The following is a 22,850-nucleotide window of genomic DNA, read 5'->3' on the forward strand; positions in this document are numbered from 1 at the left end:
AAAAACCCTGTATTCATACTTTCTTATCAATAAAACGCCTCCGAGCGACTATTTATTCTCATCTTGCGATCTATTTATTTAAGCGATTATACAGAGAATTCAGACATTCTATGAAAATTGAGTTTACTTGGCTTTCCTCAGTTTTTATTTATTAAAATCGACGGTGGGAATCTTGGTTTCCACATTTGGATTCTTGCGTCCTTAACATATATTAATGCTATGAGGATGTGGAATGACTTATACAAAATATTATGATTCCACCTCAAATGAGCATTTGGTTGGCAAGAATGTTGTCACTGGTCAAAGAAAAGAAGGCTTTTAGCCTTAATTTTCTCAATATACTAACGGACAATCAAATTCCCAGATGCATTTTTATAGATTACACAAAATTATATTAAGAAAAACTAGATTATACAAAATGTATAACCTTTAGTTTACCAATCCTCCGTATAATCATTGCTTGTGATAACTTATTTATCAGGAAATGATATGAGAATATTGACATTTATCCAACAATTAAAATCTATTAATTTGTATGCTATAAAACTTTGTATATTCTGCAGTGCGTTAAGTGTGTTATTCTATTGGTTAAATTATGATTGTTTAGATAGTTAATGATATTTTCATTTAGTAAATGTACAAACTTAAATATATTTTTAATTTGTATGTACGACTTTAAAGAGTCATCTGTAAAAACGTAGGGAGTATGAAACTATTGTTTTGACTTTTGAGCTCTTAGAAATTACAAGTTTGTGACCAACTATTCACTATAAGAAATATGGACATTGTTAGCGCGGATTATATGCTATGTTAGGGGTTTAATAGCGTTTTCATAAATGCTATGTATACGGTAGCAATCATAGGTATCCCCTCTACGATAGCATTTTTCTGTGATGCTATAACATATGCGGATACGATAGCATTAGCTGAATGATGTTATTACCTTAACTATATCTCAACTTTTTTGTTATAAATTGATTATGGATTGTGTTTTATGCTATGATAAGTTCTTATACAATAGCAATTTCCTATCGCTATTATATTTTATGTTATAATATATATAATACTATTTTCATAATATATAATTTAAATATCATTGATTAAAACTAAAATTGATTTAGAATTAAAAATTAAATTTTATTTATTAATTTATTTCTGGTTACAAGTAAATTCTGGTTTACAAAAATAAATCAGAATTAGAAAATTAAGTAAACCTAGAAAAGAAAACTAAATCTAAGTTTCAAGCTTCAAGCCTCCTCCCTCTCTGGATCTCACTGATCTTCTTCCTCACAGAACTTCGAGGTGGCTGTCTTCCAGGCCGTTCTTCTTTGTCGATGTCACCAGTTTTGTAACCCTAATCAACCATAAGACTCATGAGATAAATCGAAAACCATGCCTGACTCAATATACAGGTCTTAGAAAGATACTTTCTTTTGAAATGCCAAGGAACAATAAAGCATAAAACGTTTAAAGTAACCAAACTTAACCTGTCATAAATGCTCAAGAATGCTCCGCATGTCACACAGACGCAGCTTCTGGTCTGTCTGCAACGACAGAGGCACGGAGTGTGAGGCTACCAACTAACAAACCGACAAAAAAAAGTGACTGCAGTTTCAACTTGAAAAAATGATCAGGCAAATTATTATATATACAACATATCCAACACTTCAAGAAATTTATCCAAAACTAGACAAAAAGAGATCCATATGTCAATAGAATTGAAAAACACATCTCCACATTCTATGAAGTCTGAAGTAACTCGGAGATGAAAACCAAACAGAAAATTAATTACGAAAAATACAAACCTTCTTGAGAGCTTCTGCCTCTTCTAGTGCTTTCTGCGCCTCATCAACCATTCTATGTTCGCTTGAAATAACGTATCAATAATGTAACTCTACGTTGTTTGTTTCTACATGTAAGGTTATGAAGTCAACAAGGTATTGCAACCTAAGGAACATGTTGAACCTTCAAAAATCCTGTGTAGCAAAAACCCACTATAAAACATGAACAAGACCAGATGATCTTATAGTACCAACAAAATAGACACTGGACAAACTCAGATTACAAGATCTCATTGATTTTTGCCTAAATAGACATCAAGAAAATCAAAAACCAAAATGTAAACCTCTAAGAGGAGAAGAAATCATTATCTGAGTTTGGATGAGCTGTGGAAGACAGAGCATCGATGGCATGGTGGAGCTTGTGAGATGAGCTCCCGTGTTGTGTAAATACAGAGTACCGTGACTTCTCAAGAGCAGCCATTCTCTTAGAGCTTAATCCGCCTACTGCAAGTTAGCTGCAAGGCAAAAAAACAACCAAAAGAAGTAGAATCCTTTAGCTAAAGGGATAGAGAATTAGAGCATTAGAGTAATTCAAAATCTAAAGAAAGAGACATGAGAAGATGAACAGATGACAATCGAAACATGATAAAGAAAGTAGCTCATGCCAATTCATACCCTTCAAGTTGATGAGGTCTTGTGGTCTGGACAGAAGCTCTTTGGTTAAGTTAATAACCTCGCTTTCAGAGACACCATGCTTTTTCAAAGGCCTGATATCATACTCGTTAATTTATAAACACAGATCAGAATCACATATGAGAAGAACAATAATGTGCATCAAAGATCAATCAAGACAGTTACAAAAGGATACTCAAGCTTCAGATAGCACAGCCATTTGTTCCTCAATGCCTTGTAGAATCTCAAAAGCTTCACAATCCATCAAGCGCTTTGCATTCTCCAACAAGCTAAGTTCCTGAAGATGGAAACTTGACACCGGAAGCTCTGAGACTTTCCAGTGAGGCTAAGCTCCTAGCTGACAGAGCCAATGGTGATGCTGTAAGTCGCGTCGCTGCCATTTCTGATAGTAGTAAAAACCCATAAAGGTCTTAATTAGTAAGACACGAGAGATATAGAGAGAAACAAATAGGCAGCAATGGAGATTCCTATCATAAACCATAAACAAGACAACTAGATATCATCAGTCTGCATATTGACTGAAGCAAAGCCTTTGCTTGTTTTGAGCTTTGTGTTTAACCATAAAAGATAGTGAAATAGAGTGTAAGCAAGTGATGAGAAGTGGTTCACACCTCAACGATCTGCAACTCTTCTTCTTCTTCTTCTTCTTCACCAAAGACACCAAAGGATCTGCAACTGCAACAAAGCAAACACATAAATTGAACACATGAAAAAACCAAATACGAAAGAGATTCAGGTATCACCTCAGCTTCTTTCTGCCGTCGCGTCTTCTTCCTCAGTTCTATCTCTTCTCCCACTCCTCTCTTCTCTGACTTATATATGATTTCTGTCTGTTTAAAGGAGCCACCGTGATGATAAGAGGCGGAAGAAGATTGACGCGGGTGGATATGAAGACGTGCCATCAGAGTTAGGCGGAGACACAGCGGCGAAGCTAGCGACTTCGTGTTCGTTCCTCTGAGGTACTCTCTGGCTGCCAGGGTTAAGCCCTAAGTCTCAAATCTCTCGCTGGTCAGGAAATAGTGAGCCGTGAGAATATGATGCTACCTTCTTTTCTAATATGATTCTACAGAGAGCTATATGATTTTAGAAAAATAAATCTTAGATCTAGGAAAAAGTTTCAGAATCAGAACAAAATAAAACCACGGTAGATCGATCTCACGGAAAAGAATTAGGATCGACATAGGGAATAAAAGAGGAAAGTGGAATGGAAAAGGAGAATCACCAGGACTAGGGTTCAAGTGTTCTGGGTTTCGAGAGTGGTGAGTTCCCTCTGGCTGACTCTTTTTTTTTCCAAGTCTCTTTAGTGACACTGAATTTTTTTAACATTAAGTAATAAAAAAAATCTTAGAGATGGAATATGTGGCGCCTGTGTGATTTTTTATCGAAGTATGGCGGTACTACTGAGTTTTCATTCCCCGCTAACTAAATTTACGCAATAACATTAGTAGAAAGCTATCAATATCAACCAAATTTTTTTTTTACTCTTTCGTAGCAGTTGGGAAAAACAGGCTATCATATTCTGCTATCAATACCACTTTTTTTGTAGTGATTGCTACTAATATGTGATGGCTCAATATGTGAACAAGTTACGTTGAAACGTAATTTAGTGTTCAAAACTCGAGTTCGACAGGATCTAAAGATTCCTATGTTACGAGCTGTGAACTAACCGAAAATTGAGATTGTTTTTAGGACGACACCAAATAAAGAAGAGAAGAATAATGTATGAAGTTTTTCGGTAAAAGCGATTTAGAGTTCATTTTTAAAGTGATTAAGAATACAATGTGTTGATGACGTGTGGCTTTCAAACCATACTTCATCCGCAATAACTGAGAAGTTGTCGTTGTTTCTATGCCACGACCAATGTGCTCGTTTCTTGTCTATAACTCTCAATCTCCCATGTCCAAAACTCGATTCACGGAATGCCGACAAAGGTGAACGAGGGTTATGAAATCTGTAAAATTTTGGTTTATTCAGTTCACTTGACCAACTTTTGAAAGAAACATAAACCATTGGACTGGGAAAAAATGTAAATTAGATGAAGAATGTGACATGCATACTTATAAGCCAGCCCTTCTCGATTTCCACCGTCACCGATGGTTATGTACATTGGTCCACATGGGTCGGCCTTGTGGTTGTATACCGGCCTCTTGCATCAGTCATAATTTGGAACCAATAGAGTAAGAAAATCTTGTTAAATATAGTATTTTAATGTACATAACTAGGTAGTTAACTATTCATTTCAAGTAACAAACTAAATTCATTACGTAAAAGTTGATTTAACTTAAAACATGTGGAACGGCAATTGACAAATTCATTTGATTTTAAAAATTTGTTGCATTGGAATTGTATTTTCAATTGGGGAAAAGTTAACAAAGATGGTACTTACGAAACGTTCGTAGGTATGAATGTGGCCGGCAAAAACAATGTCGACTTCAGCCCGATAAAGCAAACCCTCCATGGCCTTTCTCATTTTCTCCCCTTCACCTTCATGCGCCTCGTTTGTGCTATACCATGGAGTGTGCATCACCACCACCAACCACGGCGTTCTTTTACGGTCAATCTCCCTCACACAAAAATAATAATCTAATTTTAAGAACTAAAGAAATAGTTCAAATATTTATTTTAATGGAGATTATATCAGGGAACTGAAACCAATTTTCGGAATATGTAGCAGTTATTTGAGTTTTGCATTGACTATTTGAAATGTTGTTAACAAATATATGAAGCATGTATTTTCCAAGTAATATATTAATTACAAGTTAGTAAGTTACCTTTCTTAAATCTTCACGGAGCCACCGGTACTGATCAGAGTGGGAGTCATAGTGGGTGTAAGAACCAATCATAACAATGTGGACACCGGCTGCATCAAAAGAGTAGTAAAGATTGGAGTGAGAGAGGCTTTCAGCGTGCGGCATAAGCCATCGGGCATTGTATGCTTTAAAGCTTATGTGTTCTTCAATGATCCGGGCAGACTCGATTTCGTGGTTTCCCTCGGTGACCATCCATGGGCGGGTGCTAGCCAGGTTCTCCAGGAGGCGGCCAAAAGAATCCCATAGTGGCTGGTGGTTGTCTGCATAGGAGAGGTCGCCGGGAAGTAGGAAGACGTCGAAGTCCCGTTTTGTAATCTGATCTAATGTTTTCACCGTCCAATCAGTTTGCCCAAGGTCACCTTCAATTTCAGAGCAAAAACTGGTCTTACGTAAGTACACTAGCTAGGAACCCGGTTCTTAACATGCATGAACCAAAATCAAGCATATATAACATAAAATTGTCTTTTAAAACATAAAAATAATAAAATAAAAAAAATAATAGATCAATCTCTATCCAATCTATCATTGATGGAGTGTTTCATGAGTTGAAGTCAACTCAACAGATGTATTATCTATAATTCAAACGAGATAAATATTTTGAGGTTGTGATTTGTGTTATTGTTTGTTGTGTAACCATCTAAACTATCTAAACTATTAAAGGGGAAGTACATTTTGTACTTAACCCTGAGTTTTTCTTAATAATTACCTATCAGTGCCACTAACTTAAATTAAACATTAAGTTAACCAATTTAATTCGGTTATCAGCATGAATTTCGCCACAAATTAAACCATCATTAATAACATACCACACCACATTAATTACTTGACTTAATAAACTAAACATCATATATTTCCGTGGTCAACAATCAAGAACTTACCAAATACATCCTATTTTTAAGCTATGAAATTAACTAAAACGATTTCTATCTTACTAACAAAATCTGTATATTACTTTCAATTTTTAAAATGCTATTTATTCCTAATTATGTGATAATCTATTGTGTCAGATCTAAATCTCTTATCTTAACTAAAAAATGGGTTATGTTATTAATAAAAATTGGAAATCCATTATATTAAGAAAAACTATATATCTGAACCTGATTTAAAATATACGAAATGAACCAATCTAATTACATTTTTTTCTAAAATAATCATGAAAAGGTAATTTAACTTTATAAACATTTTTCAAATCAAATTAATAATTTAAAATTGATTTATATCAAAAATTGATTCAAAATATATACATATATTCAAAAAGTGTTTTTACTAAAATACTTTTTAATAACCGTTATAAAAAATGATTTCAATATATATATATATATAAATAAGAAAAATACCAAATTTCAAACACCAACTTAAATTATTATTTTTTAAATTACATTAAGTTGGAAAAAATATAATATCAATACTATTAAAATAGAAGGCCCTTTTTTGAGGTGCCCTTCTATTTTGAATATATTTACAGATTCATGCCACTGATTTATTTATAATATATGATTTCTATTTAAATCCTAACAAAATCTATTTAATTCTAACAAAATCTATTTAATTCAACAATATTTATTTTTAAAATTTCTTAAATAACCGAACAACAATAAAATCTCATATTTTAACTTGCACTTAATTTTAGGATTGATTTGTTTGTTGCATAATTGTTTTGATTTATTTTGGAAACTTAAAATATAAATAAAAAAACGTGAAGAGAATTTTAAATATTTTTAAAATTTTATATTTGTTGTAATTATCATTTAAATGACCGCGAAAACATTATTTTTAATTTTAAATAAAAATTACAAAGAATACGTTTAATAAATCAATTTGTTAACTTCAAACAAACTACTTTAAAAAATGTTACAGCTACTCATAATAATGACACATATTAAAAAAATTAAAAGAAAGTTGACTTTCCAAAATAAATCTATAATTAATGAGTAGAAAATTTTAAAATTATTATTTACAGATTTTTCCATCAAATATATAAAACATGTAACAAGTACAAACGGGTTAATAATTTTATCAACAAAAAAAATCTTGCGCTTTCAAAATATAGTTGGAGATATTAATATATATAATATTAAAAAGTCCTTAAATAAATTAAAATTTGTATAAGTGATATATACATATATATAAATATATATATTATGATCAATTATCCTATATACTAAAAGTATTTAATACAAAAAACATCTACTTGACAATCGTAATTCATACATTTACCATTTAAACAATAAGTTTGCAGAATTTAATTATAACCATAAGTAATATTGTTACCATAATTCTAGATCTCTATAATTTTTCAAATATCCTAATTTATTCTAAAAACAGTTTTTTCTTATAATATAAATTCATCGATTACATATTTCCGATAATTATGAGAATAAACTTTGTGATAGAGTTGTGTTCATTTTCTTTGTATATTAATGGAGTTGTGTTCATGTAACAAGCTTTTTGATAGGATTATTTAATTTGAACACTACACTGATAAGAAAATCAATGAGTCGGCGAAAACCATTTTGGGGTTTAGGAAACTTCTCACTCTATTGGTGATAAGCGCAGATCAAAATATAACCTATACTATTAAAGCGGATGATTGTTTATGAATCTGCCCCTGAAATTTTTAAATAATTACAAAATTTGCATTTACTTTTTTTCAGCATTATATGCAACTAATCAAAGGACATTATTTTGCAATTACATTAAAGAGTATTTAATATAATTCAATTCTTAGCATTTTTAAAAATTTTGTTTCCTAAATGTTTGCACCATATCTTTCCAAAAAAATATTTCACATTATTAATTATTTGAAAGCATTTATTAAATGAAACTACAAAATAAAATCAATTTGAAATAACAAATTAAATCAACAAAATCATAATACGGGTCTGAATTATCTAAACTCCTTAAAAATAGTTTCATTTAAAATAAAAACTAAATCACATAAACTAAATTTAATAAAATTATAGAAATTATTTTGAAACGCACTAATGAATTTTTCAATACAAGAGTGTTGAAGATATAAAATATTTAATTTAAATTAAAAAATTGAGTGTAAAATAAGTTTAACTTCGGTTTCAATATATAAAATCTTATTACGGGTTAGAATTATTTATAATCTTCTAAAATTTAGTCATATTGAAAATAAAAAAATAGGTCATATAAGTAAATTTAAGATAAATTTCGTAAAAATTTAAAATATATAATTTATCAAAAATTATATCAATACTATTAAAATAGAAGGCCCTTTTTTGAGGTGCCCTTCTATTTTGAATATATTTACAGATTCATGCCACTGATTTATTTATAATATATGATTTCTATTTAAATCCTAACAAAATCTATTTAATTCTAACAAAATCTATTTAATTCAACAATATTTATTTTTAAAATTTCTTAAATAACCGAACAACAATAAAATCTCATATTTTAACTTGCACTTAATTTTAGGATTGATTTGTTTGTTGCATAATTGTTTTGATTTATTTTGGAAACTTAAAAATATAAATAAAAAAACGTGAAGAGAATTTTAAATATTTTTAAAATTTTATATTTGTTGTAATTATCATTTAAATGACCGCGAAAACATTATTTTTAATTTTAAATAAAAATTACAAAGAATACGTTTAATAAATCAATTTGTTAACTTCAAACAAACTACTTTAAAAAATGTTACAGCTACTCATAATAATGACACATATTAAAAAAATTAAAAGAAAGTTGACTTTCCAAAATAAATCTATAATTAATGAGTAGAAAATTTTAAAATTATTATTTACAGATTTTTCCATCAAATATATAAAACATGTAACAAGTACAAACGGGTTAATAATTTTATCAACAAAAAAAATCTTGCGCTTTCAAAATATAGTTGGAGATATTAATATATATAATATTAAAAAGTCCTTAAATAAATTAAAATTTGTATAAGTGATATATACATATATATAAATATATATATTATGATCAATTATCCTATATACTAAAAGTATTTAATACAAAAAACATCTACTTGACAATCGTAATTCATACATTTACCATTTAAACAATAAGTTTGCAGAATTTAATTATAACCATAAGTAATATTGTTACCATAATTCTAGATCTCTATAATTTTTCAAATATCCTAATTTATTCTAAAAACAGTTTTTTCTTATAATATAAATTCATCGATTACATATTTCCGATAATTATGAGAATAAACTTTGTGATAGAGTTGTGTTCATTTTCTTTGTATATTAATGGAGTTGTGTTCATGTAACAAGCTTTTTGATAGGATTATTTAATTTGAACACTACACTGATAAGAAAATCAATGAGTCGGCGAAAACCATTTTGGGGTTTAGGAAACTTCTCACTCTATTGGTGATAAGCGCAGATCAAAATATAACCTATACTATTAAAGCGGATGATTGTTTATGAATCTGCCCCTGAAATTTTTAAATAATTACAAAATTTGCATTTACTTTTTTTCAGCATTATATGCAACTAATCAAAGGACATTATTTTGCAATTACATTAAAGAGTATTTAATATAATTCAATTCTTAGCATTTTTAAAAATTTTGTTTCCTAAATGTTTGCACCATATCTTTCCAAAAAAATATTTCACATTATTAATTATTTGAAAGCATTTATTAAATGAAACTACAAAATAAAATCAATTTGAAATAACAAATTAAATCAACAAAATCATAATACGGGTCTGAATTATCTAAACTCCTTAAAAATAGTTTCATTTAAAATAAAAACTAAATCACATAAACTAAATTTAATAAAATTATAGAAATTATTTTGAAACGCACTAATGAATTTTTCAATACAAGAGTGTTGAAGATATAAAATATTTAATTTAAATTAAAAAATTGAGTGTAAAATAAGTTTAACTTCGGTTTCAATATATAAAATCTTATTACGGGTTAGAATTATTTATAATCTTCTAAAATTTAGTCATATTGAAAATAAAAAAATAGGTCATATAAGTAAATTTAAGATAAATTTCGTAAAAATTTAAAATATATAATTTATCAAAAATTATAATTTTTATTACGTAAAACAATTTTCCAACAAAAAAATATACCCGCCCTTTTTAAGGGCGGGTCAAAATCTAGTACTTGATTACTTATATGATCGTATGTAAAAAACATTAATTACATGAGAACACATATATGATATATAAAAGAAAAATATGATATATAACAGTGAATGAAAAATTCTAATTTTATATTCTTTAAAACAAAAAATTTATAATATAATTTAATAAAACCAACAAGTATACTTAAAACTCTAAAACTTTACAATGTAATTTACCAAATAAACTAAATAAAAGCACAATAAAAGAAAAACTCAATCTCATAGTTTATAAATTAAGGCTAATAACATGGACAAGACACAACAATGTCAAATACGAAAAATGTATGAAACTATAACATAACTAATATAAAAATAAATAAATTTCTCGAATTTTGAAAAGTTAAAATATGATTATAAAGAATAAACACCCGCGCGGACGCGCGGGTCAAAAGCTAGTTTGTATTCAAGTTCACGTAATGTGTAGTGTTGCGAAAAAGATGAATTAAATTATTTGATACGGTACATCTCAAAATAATAGTGACCATGGAATTAAGGGAAATAATGGATTCCCTAATATTCCTAAAACAATTTACCATTTGTAACGAATATTTTTTCCTTTCTATTTATTATCATTCCTTTTATTATAGAAGAATAGAATAATATTATTCTTTACTAAATATAATAAAGAATACTCATTGCTTGACATTTCTAGAATTTTATTTTTTACAGGTTCATTTCTAATTCGTTCCTAATGCTTTTATTATCCATTCCTAATTTTCCTCATATGTATGGTATGCAAATGTTTTTTTTTGTTATTAGTTGATATAAAATTTGTATGTATATAATTGATCAGATAACTAAACTAATCTCTATAATATTATTTGTGAAGTCAGTTTCATATTGTCGTTTTCATTTTGATTCTTATAAAAGTTAATTACAATAATAATCTTATTAATTTTATTATTAAAATATTATTATTAATATATTTTAATTAAAATTTTATTAATATTTATCACCAAATTACCTTAATATCTAAAAAGGAAATATCTTATATACATATATATAAGCAAATTTCCTTTTATATAACTCAAAGATAAATTAATAAAAGTGGCAATAGCATTATAATTTTATTTATATAAATTTTTATATTTAAAGCACATAATTTAATAAAAACGATTTTTATATAAATAAAAGTACATTAAAAATATTTGTAAAACTTATTTAATTAAAAAATAATTGTTTTATATATATCAAAATAATGTAATATCAAAATTAAATATATTTAAAATTTAAATATATAACAATTTTCTTATCTTTATAACATTTCGTTTATTAAATAAAACAAATTCCTTTTAAAATCTCAAATTCACAATTATTACAGTTTTTAAATCAAGTTTGTTAAAACACTTTTCTTATGATATTAATATATATATATAAATATCTCATTAATAAAATAAATACATTAGTTAGTCAGAAATCTATACTATTAAAAGAGAATCATTCTGAAAAAATCTATTTATGAAAGTTCATTGCACCCTCATTAATGGTATAATAGTAATTTAGTAAACGGTGTTACATATAATTCTAATAAACCGATTCCATTATGATATGTTTCTACCGAATAAAATGGAATGTGCAGGGTCCACACTTATAACTAATATACGATGGTGTTCGATGTTAATATTACATCTTCTTTTTTTCTATTGTTACCAAATGCGATTACATATAATATTACGTTTGGTAAACGTACGTATAGTATCATTATTTTTTTTTGAAGAAAAAACGTACGTATCTATAACTTACAATATATACTACTAATGCTATACCAACATCAACACTATTAAAAATAAAAGGTTTTGTATCATGTTCTTAGATTATTGTTGGGTTGCAATATCAAATTAGAAAAATGTGTCAAACTAATTTTAAAGATCAACAATTTAACACTATAACTTTTATTAAATACACACAAATATAATGAGAGAAAGAGAATAAACTTTAGTATTCGGACCAGGTATGGACTGATTCCTTAAAATCCTAACCATTTAGACCAACCAGGTATTTGAAAATTTCAGTTTGGATTTAAGTTGATTTTTGGGATCCAGATCGGTGCTGATATATAATTCAAATAACTAAATTTTTGGATGCATGACTATTCTAGGTCAGTTTGGATATTTAGGATCAAAAACTTAAAGTACTCGATAAAACAAAAATACATGAAACATATTTTTTTGAAAACTTAAAGTACTCGATAAAACAAAAATACGCGAAAGTATGGACAAAAGAACTGTAAATACCCAAAATTTTATTCTAATACCTGAAATATATAAGTAAAATATTGATACCATCAATTTTTTAACTTAAAATATCCATAATACTGAAAATATATCTTAAATACCCAAAAATGCCTATTATACAAAAAATGGGTACTTTGCTAATTGACCGGGTCTCAGATAGGATTTGGACCGAACCGAAATCCGCGGGTCCAAAAATATACTCAATAGGTATTTTGTCTTGGGGCTTTGACCCAAACTGAATATGTATTTCCATATCTAAAATGACTTTCTGTACAGGATGTTTTTTAATTGTTTAGTTAAAAGAACCAGTTGGTTAGCAGATAAACATGGTAAGTTAACTGATAATATATATTTTATTGATTTCGATTTTGGTTAAAGCCATGTGATACTGAAATTAAGAAAAATGACATTAGTGAGAGAAGCAAAAAAACAACCGAATGCTATACCTATTTCCAAACAAAATTTAATTTTTTTAAAGACTTCTATCCATATTACCAAACAAAAGCTTAAAGTACTTCTATTTTAATAAGATAGAAGTTATGATTCTTGTGTGAGGCAGCCATGTATTACAGTATTAGGAACCAAAATTATGTAAATCATTGATTATATGATCGTTGGAAACAAATCTCAACTCAATACAATACTAAATCTCAACACGATTAATCCATTTCGAAACCCATAAAAAATATTGATAACCTGCGACCAACAACAAAAGATAAGTCATGTACTCTCTCCGTCCCACTTTAAGTGGATTTTTAGGGAAAATTTTATGTTCCATTTTAAGTGATGTTTTCAAGTTTCTAGGTAAAAAATAAATACATTTTAATATTTTTAATTATTTATATTCTGTAGTATAATTGTTTATTGGTTGAAATTACTTTAATCATTATTATTTTTAGGTAAACGAGAAAAATAGAATAAAAGTTTGTAATTTCTTAATCAACGTGCAAAAACCTCAAAAATCACTTATTTTGGAACGGAAGAAGTATAGCTTTAAAGCTTGGGATTGTGGCGTATACTTCAAATTCCAACGGGAAAGTTGTGGACATGTATAAAAAGTGGAATACAAGTAACTTCCTGCACGGTTTGCGTGTTATTGCATAAACATATATAGTCCAGTTTTAATATCTTTTAATAAGCATAAATTTTTAAATATATATGGATACACGTGGAAAATTCCGATGGGCTAATGTCGTATATATGTGTTCTACTTCAAATTTGGTTATGTCTTTTTGGACTATATGGACCAATATATCGTTAACGGCAGTAAATCTAGTATTAACTAACCCTATTTTATTTTTTTTAAATAACTAAAATTCAACAGCCGGACTAAGTTACCCAGCTAGTGACATGATTGAACAAACCAACTATATCAGTTGGTTTTGAGTTCTTTAATTCAATTTTAAACGTTTGTCCTATCAAAGAATTTTTGCAGATTTAACATTTTCACCCAAAAAAAAGAACTTTTGCAGCTAAAACTATTCTTGTCAAAACATGTTTAAAATGTAAAGTTACCATCTCTCGATGTAGCCTTGAACTTATAGGAATTTAGACCTACTATTAAAAATAAATGACATGACAATGCGATAAGTACAAAGAGAGTTAATGAAGCGGCTACTTACCAGCAACGGCAAACTCGACCGGAAATGTGGACGGAGGAGTTCTGAAAGAAAACTCTTTACCATGGCCACCGCAACGGTAATAGTAAGTGGTGCTTGGCTGAAGAGGACCAATCTTGATATGGTGGATCTTGCCGGAGCTGTAGAAGAAGAATCTATAAGAAGTGGATTCTCCAGTTGTTTTTCTGTCGTACTTTTTTGGGCGTTTACCGTACTCTACCATCGATGCCACGTTCGTGTCGTCCGTTATGTATGTTACTCTCATGTGATCCATACCCGCCAATGATACGTGCACCTAAATAATTTATACTCAAGATTAACTAATATGAATTATTATTTGTGTGTGTGTGTGTGTGTCCACAATCAATTAAATCTGTGATAGATTAAGTATAAAAGATTGTTAAAACAATACATTGTCTTACGGAGTACGCATATCACACTCAGGGTAATGAAATTTTTACAGGAACTAAAACATTTATAAAAACCTGTTGAGGATAGAAGTTTGGGTGGCCATGAGAGACGATGAAGTTTGCACGAGGCGGCGGGCGGGTGTAATTCGAATCATGATTATAAGCTTGAGATAAAAACGGAGAGAAAAAGAATATACTGAACCTAAGAAAGAGTTCAAACATTTTCATCTTCTTTTCAAATAGTTTAAGGTGAACATGTAGGTGAACAAAATGTGATGAACTATTTAAATACTGGAGAGATATGCGGATGTCACAGGTTTGTTTATACAACTCGTCAAGTCACTCATTTCGTTTTTCTTGTTTAGAGTTTTGCTTGCAGCTTTCTTTATCTTCCAATATTTTGTTTAGCAACAAAAATTCAATAATTAAAAGTTAAACAGTCAAGGCCAACTAGATTTTGACCCGCCCTTAAAAGGGCGGGTATATTTTTTATTTTACATTTTTATAAATTTAAATTTTATATTTGTGTGTTTTAGTCATATTTATGTTTTTCATTGTATAATATTTTTTTCAATGATTAATAAGAAGTTTTAATAATTGTATTAAAATAGTTAGACCATACCTATATCAATAGGTCATGTTCATATTTTTAATAATATTAATTTGTGTTATTTTTGTAATCAAATTTGTGTTTAATATTAATTTAATATAATTTTTGGTAACTATATTAAATATGTCAAGTTCCATAAGTATACACTTTCATATGCATTTCAGAAATTTATTTTAATATTTGTTTTTAAAGTTTGTAACATATTATATGTTTTTATTTGTTACCTAACATAATTAGTCAAGAGTATACGTACCAGAAAACCCGACTCTGAATCAATCCGAAATCAAAGTATCATACTCTATGGGACATGACCTATATATTCGAACGGTTCTTAAAATGTTATATCCGAAAACCCGTATCAAAACCAACCCGCACCGAAAACAATTTTTTTCTTTTTGAAAAGTGTTTGAAAAAATATAACTTTTAATATATGTATATAAATGAGTTAATATGGTCGTACGACTTTAAGTAAAATCACATTTACTAAAATATTAATTGAATAAACTTATTTAAAACCCGTTAAATTAAATGAGGTTATGTAAATATTTATTTCAATTAAAAGTCCACTTAAACCGTGTTAAACTATATTTTAACATCATGTGCTTTATTAATATATAAATTTAGTGTCTAAGGAAGATATTTAATAAATTAATGTATGGTTGAATAACTCCTTTGGGCTGAGATGTAAATTATATTGTTGTATTGTATATTTGTTTTAGTAATCCATAGAATAACCTATTTAAAACCTGTCTGGATGAGTTTAAATGAAAATTTATTCTATAAAAAGTTGAGATTGTTGAATAACATATAGAAATAATTTTGATGGAATACATAACCGACAAAATGAGCAACCGTAACTGAATAACATGCTAATATCACATTGATGATTCAAGTATATAGTGAAATAGTTCGTCAAAAAAAAGTATATAGTGAAATAGATTTCAATCATAATTGTAATATAGTAAAAAATATAAGTTAACAATTGTATTCTATAAACCCAAAAAAGGAATAATTGTTATATATACGTAACTGTCAGCAAACAAAGAAGTTGGTATCATGAATTTTGGGCAGGAGGTTACACAAGTTCCGTAATACACTTTTATGCAGTTATATTTTACATGAGGCAGTTATATTTTTAAATTGAACACAATCTTTTATCAACTGGTCATGCTGGAGAATTAATAGAATAGATGTTTTTAATCTAGCTCCAACATATTTGTAATATTCAACAATTTAATAACTTTTAAGTTCTACAAGAATAGAAATATGTTTAGGGCTGGGCAAAAAAACCGAACCCGAAGAAACCAAACCGAATCCGATCCGAAAAAGTAGTAACAAATTCGAACCGAAATTAACTAAATATCCGAATGGGTTCAAATTTATGGTATTTAAAGAACCGGAACCGAACCCGATCCGAACCCGATCCGAACCGAAATATTTTGGATACCCGAAAGTATCCGAAGTAGATTAATATACCTATATATTTTAACTATTTTTAGATTTAACGTATATTAAAAAGCATCTAAAATATATATAATGCTTTTAAATTGTCTAAAATACTTGAAAATATATACAAATAGTCAAAATTACATGTCTAAAATACACCAAAAATACAGAAAATATTTATTGATTCTCTAGCCAAATATTCAAATCAAACTAATTTATATGTTAAGTTTTGATATATTGACACATGTTATTCAAGTTTATATGTAATATATTAATTTGTTTATAGATTTTGTGAAATTTAAAATATATAATAAATTTTAAAAATTTAAAAATAATTTAAATGGGTTATCCGAACCCAAACTGAACCCGCAAGGATCCGAACCGAACCCGAACCAAAATTTCAAAATATCCGAATGAGGCTGAAATCATGACCCCGAAAACCCGAAACCCGAATAGACCGAACCGAAACCCGAATGGGTACCCGAACGCCCACCCCTAAATATGTTGATATATAGCCGGTGAGGTAACTTACTGACCGAAAGTGTAAGTATACATATCAGACATCCATCAGAGTCAAACGCTCAAGTACTCCTACCCGAAAAAAAAAATTCTTGCATACTCTTGTCCGAGACTACTTGAAACTGGAAATAGATAAATCTTTATTTAAATCACAAAAATTATCAAAAGCAAGGGGAACCAACAAAAACTAATTACAACTCAACAGGACCATTTCGCGGACCATTTCGCGGACAAAACAAAGAATGTTCCGAACGAAAAACAATAAGTATTATTGGCTACCAAGAGTCCTTATTCAGCGATAAAATCATCAAAAACTACGAAGAAAAAACACAACAACGAAGTAAAAAGCAAAGCAGTAAAAACAGCTCAAGGCCTAGGTCCGGAGAAAGGCAACACCGGAGGAAAAGCTCCAAACCCATCTCCTCCTCCTTCCACTGACAGGCGCTGGTTGTGCCCTCTTACAAATCCCCAACAGTCGATATTTCTCTCCGACCATTCCTTTATGAGTTCCCAACGAGCAAGCTCCCGGGCTCGCTGCACGGTCAAGGCTTAATGAGATATCACCTCCCGAAGCTGACCACGAAGAAAAAGATCTCCTAATGCGGTGGAACACGTCGCCGGGGACCAGACAGCCTGTTCCCGCTAATGTTCCTCGGGGTAGAAGAAGTTGCGATCGAAGAAACGAATGAACCCATCCTCATTGTAGACGATGCGTGAAACTGCCTCTTCTGAGGTTTGGCCCTGCAATATTCATCGTATATTGATGATATTGAAGCCCTAGGAATTCCATCTGAGATCTGCATAGCAGAGAGTCAGGATCGCATTCATAATTATCAGAAGAAAATAGTTATTTTACCCCAGATACGGCTGTGACGTAAAGACCTCCGGCTCATGGATCCATAGGAATCGCCTGGGAATACCCTTGGCCAATTTCACCAAAGTCTCGCCAGCAGGGAACACCGGTCGAAACACTTCTACAAAACCCAATATAAAATAAGGTGGTAGCTGAGGATTTTTTCCAATGAGAGATAAAGAAACGTACCAACGGATCGCCAAAAAGAGGATAGAGCGGAGCACCATTGACCTTCATGAACACATATCTCCTATTCCAGGAATCATTTGAAGGGAAGCTCCCACGAATACCCCGAGGAGGCTCGTCCACCAAATGTTCACCATCCTGAGACCAAATTTTATAAAACCCCTTCTTGTCCATTAAAAGGACGAAGGAGTAAGAATATAAAATTTCGGGCAATCCAAAGGGGATGCTATGGAGTTCACCCAACACTTGGATAGCCATCAAGATGCGCCACTTTGCCGGCGTAAGCTGTGAGGGAGAGAACCTGAAGTATGATGATACCTTCGCTATCAAGGAAGGGACGCCACCCCTGAAACCTGCTTCTAGGTAGGCCTTGTAGATAGCCATTTCATCGGTCCCACCATCAGGGGCTCGTTCGAATTCATCCGCGCATCTCAGCTCCACCGATTCGTGGATCAAGTACTTCTTGCGAATCTCGATTAGAACCTTCGCCCTGATGTCCGACCTTGGACCATATTTGTCCTTGTCAACAAAGGAACGAAAGCGACGTTGTCGCAAAGGGGCCATTGAAGCATCCTTGCTACCTTGCTACCTGCTCTCGAAGTCGCCCCCGGAGACATGATGGGAGAAGCAAACGGGTCATTAAAAGGACGTCGAGGCCTAACATGACCGCCAACACGCGAAGCTGGGAGTGTTCCAAGGAAAGGTTGATCGTTCATCTTGTCGAGTCAGCAAGGGAGGATGCTCCAGTTCAGATTGTGCTTCCCAAAGAGATCGAAGCAGCCATATATATATCTGGAGGAATATTTTCTATTAATCACGAAAATGGAAAAAGGGATCAATAAAAAGGACATGCACCAAGAAAGAAGAAGGGGTGAAAATCGGGAAGATTCCCCATGTTTCCTTTTCGAAGAAACTTCCAAAAATCCCTTCAAGGGAAGTCCGTCGACCTAAATATCCGTATACTACGGCTAAGGTTTCCTTATTACCTTTTTCATATTACGCCCAAGAACCCGCTCAGTCATGATATTAGGGACCGAACCCTACTCGACCGTTTCAGTCATCAACACGGTCCCAGCCTAAACCAAGCATGGAAATAAAGGCGTCTAAAGCAACCTCCAGCTTAAGAGGAAACTACCAAGAGAAGGTCCAAGAACACAAATTATCCCTTGATTCCAACGATGAAATCAAGGAATAGGGCAAACTGTTGGGGAAAAATATCCAAGCACTAATTTTCTCCAGCTTCCGGACAGGTTCCTAACTTCCGTACCCTTACATAAGAAGGAACCAGGGTCCGACCCCTGCTATCGGGCCGGCCCCTACTATTAGGCCGACTCTTGAAGCAAAATAGAAGTTTTCCACTCAAGGGAAAACTTCCATTTTTCTGATTATGGAAGAGTTCGCCTTACTTCAGCCGACATCTACATCTATAAAAGGGGAGCCCAAACTCTAGAACAAGCGATCGACATTCAGAGGCTAAGATATTAGAGTTCAGGCGACTAGAACTAGGGTTTATACACCAAACGTTGTAGTCCCAAATGATATACTCAACAATACATCTATCCTAGCCTCGATTTCTTACTCTTGATTCAAGTCTTCTAGTGTTCTGTAGTACTAAAACGAGTCTACACAAAAATACTATAACATTTTGTATCTCCAATGGTTCTTGCTCTCGGTTTGCTGCAAACCAGGCATGGCATTCATATTCTTTATGTCAGACAGTTTCCAATGGGTCTCTGTCTATCCCCTTGAATAGTTTATCGTTCCGTGCCTTTCAGATATACCACATTATCCACCACATTATCCAAGGATATGGATTCTTATCCAATTCTGGGTCTTCAATATCATTTTTTTGCCAGAACAGGTAATCCATATTGGCGTATCGACTAGTACTGGGAAACATCGTCGGTGGAGTTGGGGTTGCTGTGTGAGCCCATGTCTGTAAAGCTGGGGGACATTCGAATATGGCATGATTAATAGTTTCGTCTTCTTTACCACACCTAGGAAAATGATTATCACATCACATACGAATATGATTTAAATTACTTGTCACCACAAGTTGTCCAGAGATCGTTTGCCAAACGAAATTCTGAATTTTGGAGGAGCTTTGATCTTCCAGACGAAGGCATGTAGCTTCGTTATACTAGGCCCTTGTACCTCCTGCGCCTCTATTCTAAGCAAATTTTTTGCTACCCAGTATCTGGACTTTACAGTATACATCCCACTTCTGGTAAAGTTCCAACAATATTTGTCACGATGATAATCCTGGCTTATGGCCAATGATTGAATTAATGGTATATCCTCTTGATTGACATAGTTCTCTAGATACTTCAGGTTCCATCTTTTGGGTACCCCATCAATTGACTTGCAGACATCATAGGGTGAACCACTGGTGCAACAGGTCTAGCCAGTCTTGAAGGTCTAACCAAAGGTCTTCCTAGATACTAATCTCATGTCCGGAGTGTACTTTTTGTCTAATTCTTAAGTTTATTAATGGCTTTGCAACCATTATACTCGTCCACCCATAAGAGGGATTCGTTGATTTTTTTAGTCACAAAGGCGAACTACACCGGTAGTATTTTCCTCTCAGAACTCTTGCCAACAAAGAACCCGGGGACTGCATTAGACGCCATATTTGTGTTCCCCAGAGCTATGTTAAATTCCTGAAGTAATCTGAAACCAATTCCCCCTTCTTCTTGCGATTTACATAGATTTTCCCATCTTACCCAATATATACCTCTTTTGGGTAGGTTTGAACTCCACAAGAACTGTGCAATGGTACTAGCTAGGCTTTCACATATCTCAAGCGGTAATAGCAACTTAGACATTACATACATAGGTAGGGCAAGCAATATAGATTTTATTAGAACCTCCTTTTCCCCTTTCGATAGCCATCGTCCTGACCATCCATTGACTCGATTTTGTAATCGTTCTTATAGGAAAGCGAAGAGCCTGCATTTAGAACCACTAATGTCTTTAGGAATGCCAAGATAAGTGCCCATTCCTCCCTCATTTGCTATTCCAGTTGAATCTTTGATTTTGTCCTTCACATGTCCAGGAACTCTCTTACCAAAGAGTAAGAATGATTTTTCGAAGTTAATACATTGTCCAGAAGCTTTTCCATATGTCCCAAGGGCTTTCATGACTTCATCGCATTCACGGGGCTCCGCCTTACAAAAGAACAGGTTATCATCAGCAAAGAGAAGGTGAGATATCGGGGGCTAGCACGCGATACGTGTATCCCCGTTATCTTTCCTTGGTTCTCTGCATGATTGAGAAGGGTAACGAGTGCTTCTGTGCACAAGATAAAGATGAAAGTAGACAGATGATCTCCTTGACGCAATACCCTATGTGGGATTATATTTCCTCTCGGTTGGCCAATGAATAAGACATGGTATTTTGCCGATGTTACACATCGCATTAACCACCCAATCGATAAATCTGAAAATCCCATCTTCTTCAAGACCGCTTCGATGAAATCCCATTCCAGCCTATCATAGCTTTACTCATGTCAGTCTTAATTGCCATTCTCTTATTTCTTCCACCTGGGTTTGTACGAAGAGCATGGAAAATTTCATGTGCTATCAATACATTATCTGTAATCTTTCTTCCAGCAACAAAGATCGAATGGGTTTCCGATATTCTATCTGGCAACACTTTTTTCAATCTTTGGCATAAGACCTTGGATATAATCTTGTAACTGACATTACAAATGCTGATAGGCCTAAATTGTGACATCTCATTTGACTTTTCTTTCTTCTGGATAAGGCAAATATTTGCATCATTTAATCCATTAGTCATTATTCCATCAAAAAGGAATTCATTAACCATACGAGTTAAGTCTCCCTTGACAATGTCCCAAAATTTTGGGTACAACAAGGTTGTTAGTCCATCCGGACCAGGCGCTTTCTCTGGGTGCATTGCAAAAAGTGCTAGCTTTACTTCCCACTCTGATACAGGCGCTGCAAAATCCGCATTTACACTATCAGAAATCGTTGTAGTAGCATTTACTAAATCCTCATCGATGAGTTCCAGATTGGATGTCTAAAATAGGTCCCTAACATAACTAGTACAAATGGCTACTAATTTTTCCTCTCCAGGCATTTTTTTCTTTCTGGTTGGTTTTGATAGAATGTCAGCCGGAACCAGCCTATGATCTGATCCCCACATCCGTAAGTATTGTACTTTAGAATGTGGAAACTTCTCATGCCAATCTTCATTTCCAAGAGCTCGATCTAGGCGGCATCGAACATTTCCATTTGGCCTATTACCAGCCCACGACATTTGATTCCCAGTAAATGTGAACTCAAGCATACCACAATCTGAGATCATTTGATTAAAAGAAAGAAATGATGTATCAGATCGCCTTCTACCACCCTCTTTCTCATGATGTCCAGTTATTTCATTAATATATCCAATCATAAACCAAGGTCCATCTTTATTTGTCGAGAAACGCGTAAGACTTTCCCAAATTAAATCTCTTTTTTCTAACAAAGGATCCCCATAAACGAATGTCATATAGACATTTGATATATGGTGTTTTTCACATCATTTTATATATGTTTTC

The 22,850-nt window shown here is 31.9% G+C and overlaps 1 protein-coding gene and 1 long non-coding RNA gene across 6 annotated transcripts; both read right to left on the minus strand.

The window, feature by feature from the left end:
• Positions 1-1,123: 1,123 nt before the first annotated feature.
• LOC108828950 (uncharacterized) lies at positions 1,124-3,855 on the minus strand. 5 transcript variants are annotated; one of them, XR_001945848.2, is made up of 8 exons: positions 3,697-3,855; positions 3,218-3,479; positions 3,086-3,149; positions 2,650-2,856; positions 2,457-2,548; positions 1,806-2,296; positions 1,488-1,544; positions 1,124-1,354 (listed from the first exon to the last, which is right to left on the minus strand). It is a non-coding gene; the product is annotated as an uncharacterized LOC108828950 (long non-coding RNA). The 5 variants fall into 5 exon arrangements; XR_001945849.2 differs by having other exon boundaries at positions 2,640-2,856; XR_001945850.2 differs by having other exon boundaries at positions 1,806-1,976; positions 2,126-2,296; positions 2,457-2,856.
• A 1,378-nt stretch (positions 3,856-5,233) lies between these two features.
• LOC108828945 (purple acid phosphatase 21-like) lies at positions 5,234-14,923 on the minus strand. Its single transcript, XM_018602595.2, has 3 exons — positions 14,748-14,923; positions 14,266-14,557; positions 5,234-5,643 (listed from the first exon to the last, which is right to left on the minus strand). Exons 1-3 carry the CDS (start codon positions 14,898-14,900, stop codon positions 5,234-5,236), a joined length of 855 nt encoding a protein of 284 aa, XP_018458097.2. The 5' UTR covers positions 14,901-14,923.
• Between the last annotated feature and the right edge of the window lie 7,927 nt (positions 14,924-22,850).

The sequence above is a fragment of the Raphanus sativus genome, chromosome 7 (genome assembly GCF_000801105.2).
Source record: "Raphanus sativus cultivar WK10039 chromosome 7, ASM80110v3, whole genome shotgun sequence".
NCBI lineage: Eukaryota > Viridiplantae > Streptophyta > Magnoliopsida > Brassicales > Brassicaceae > Raphanus > Raphanus sativus.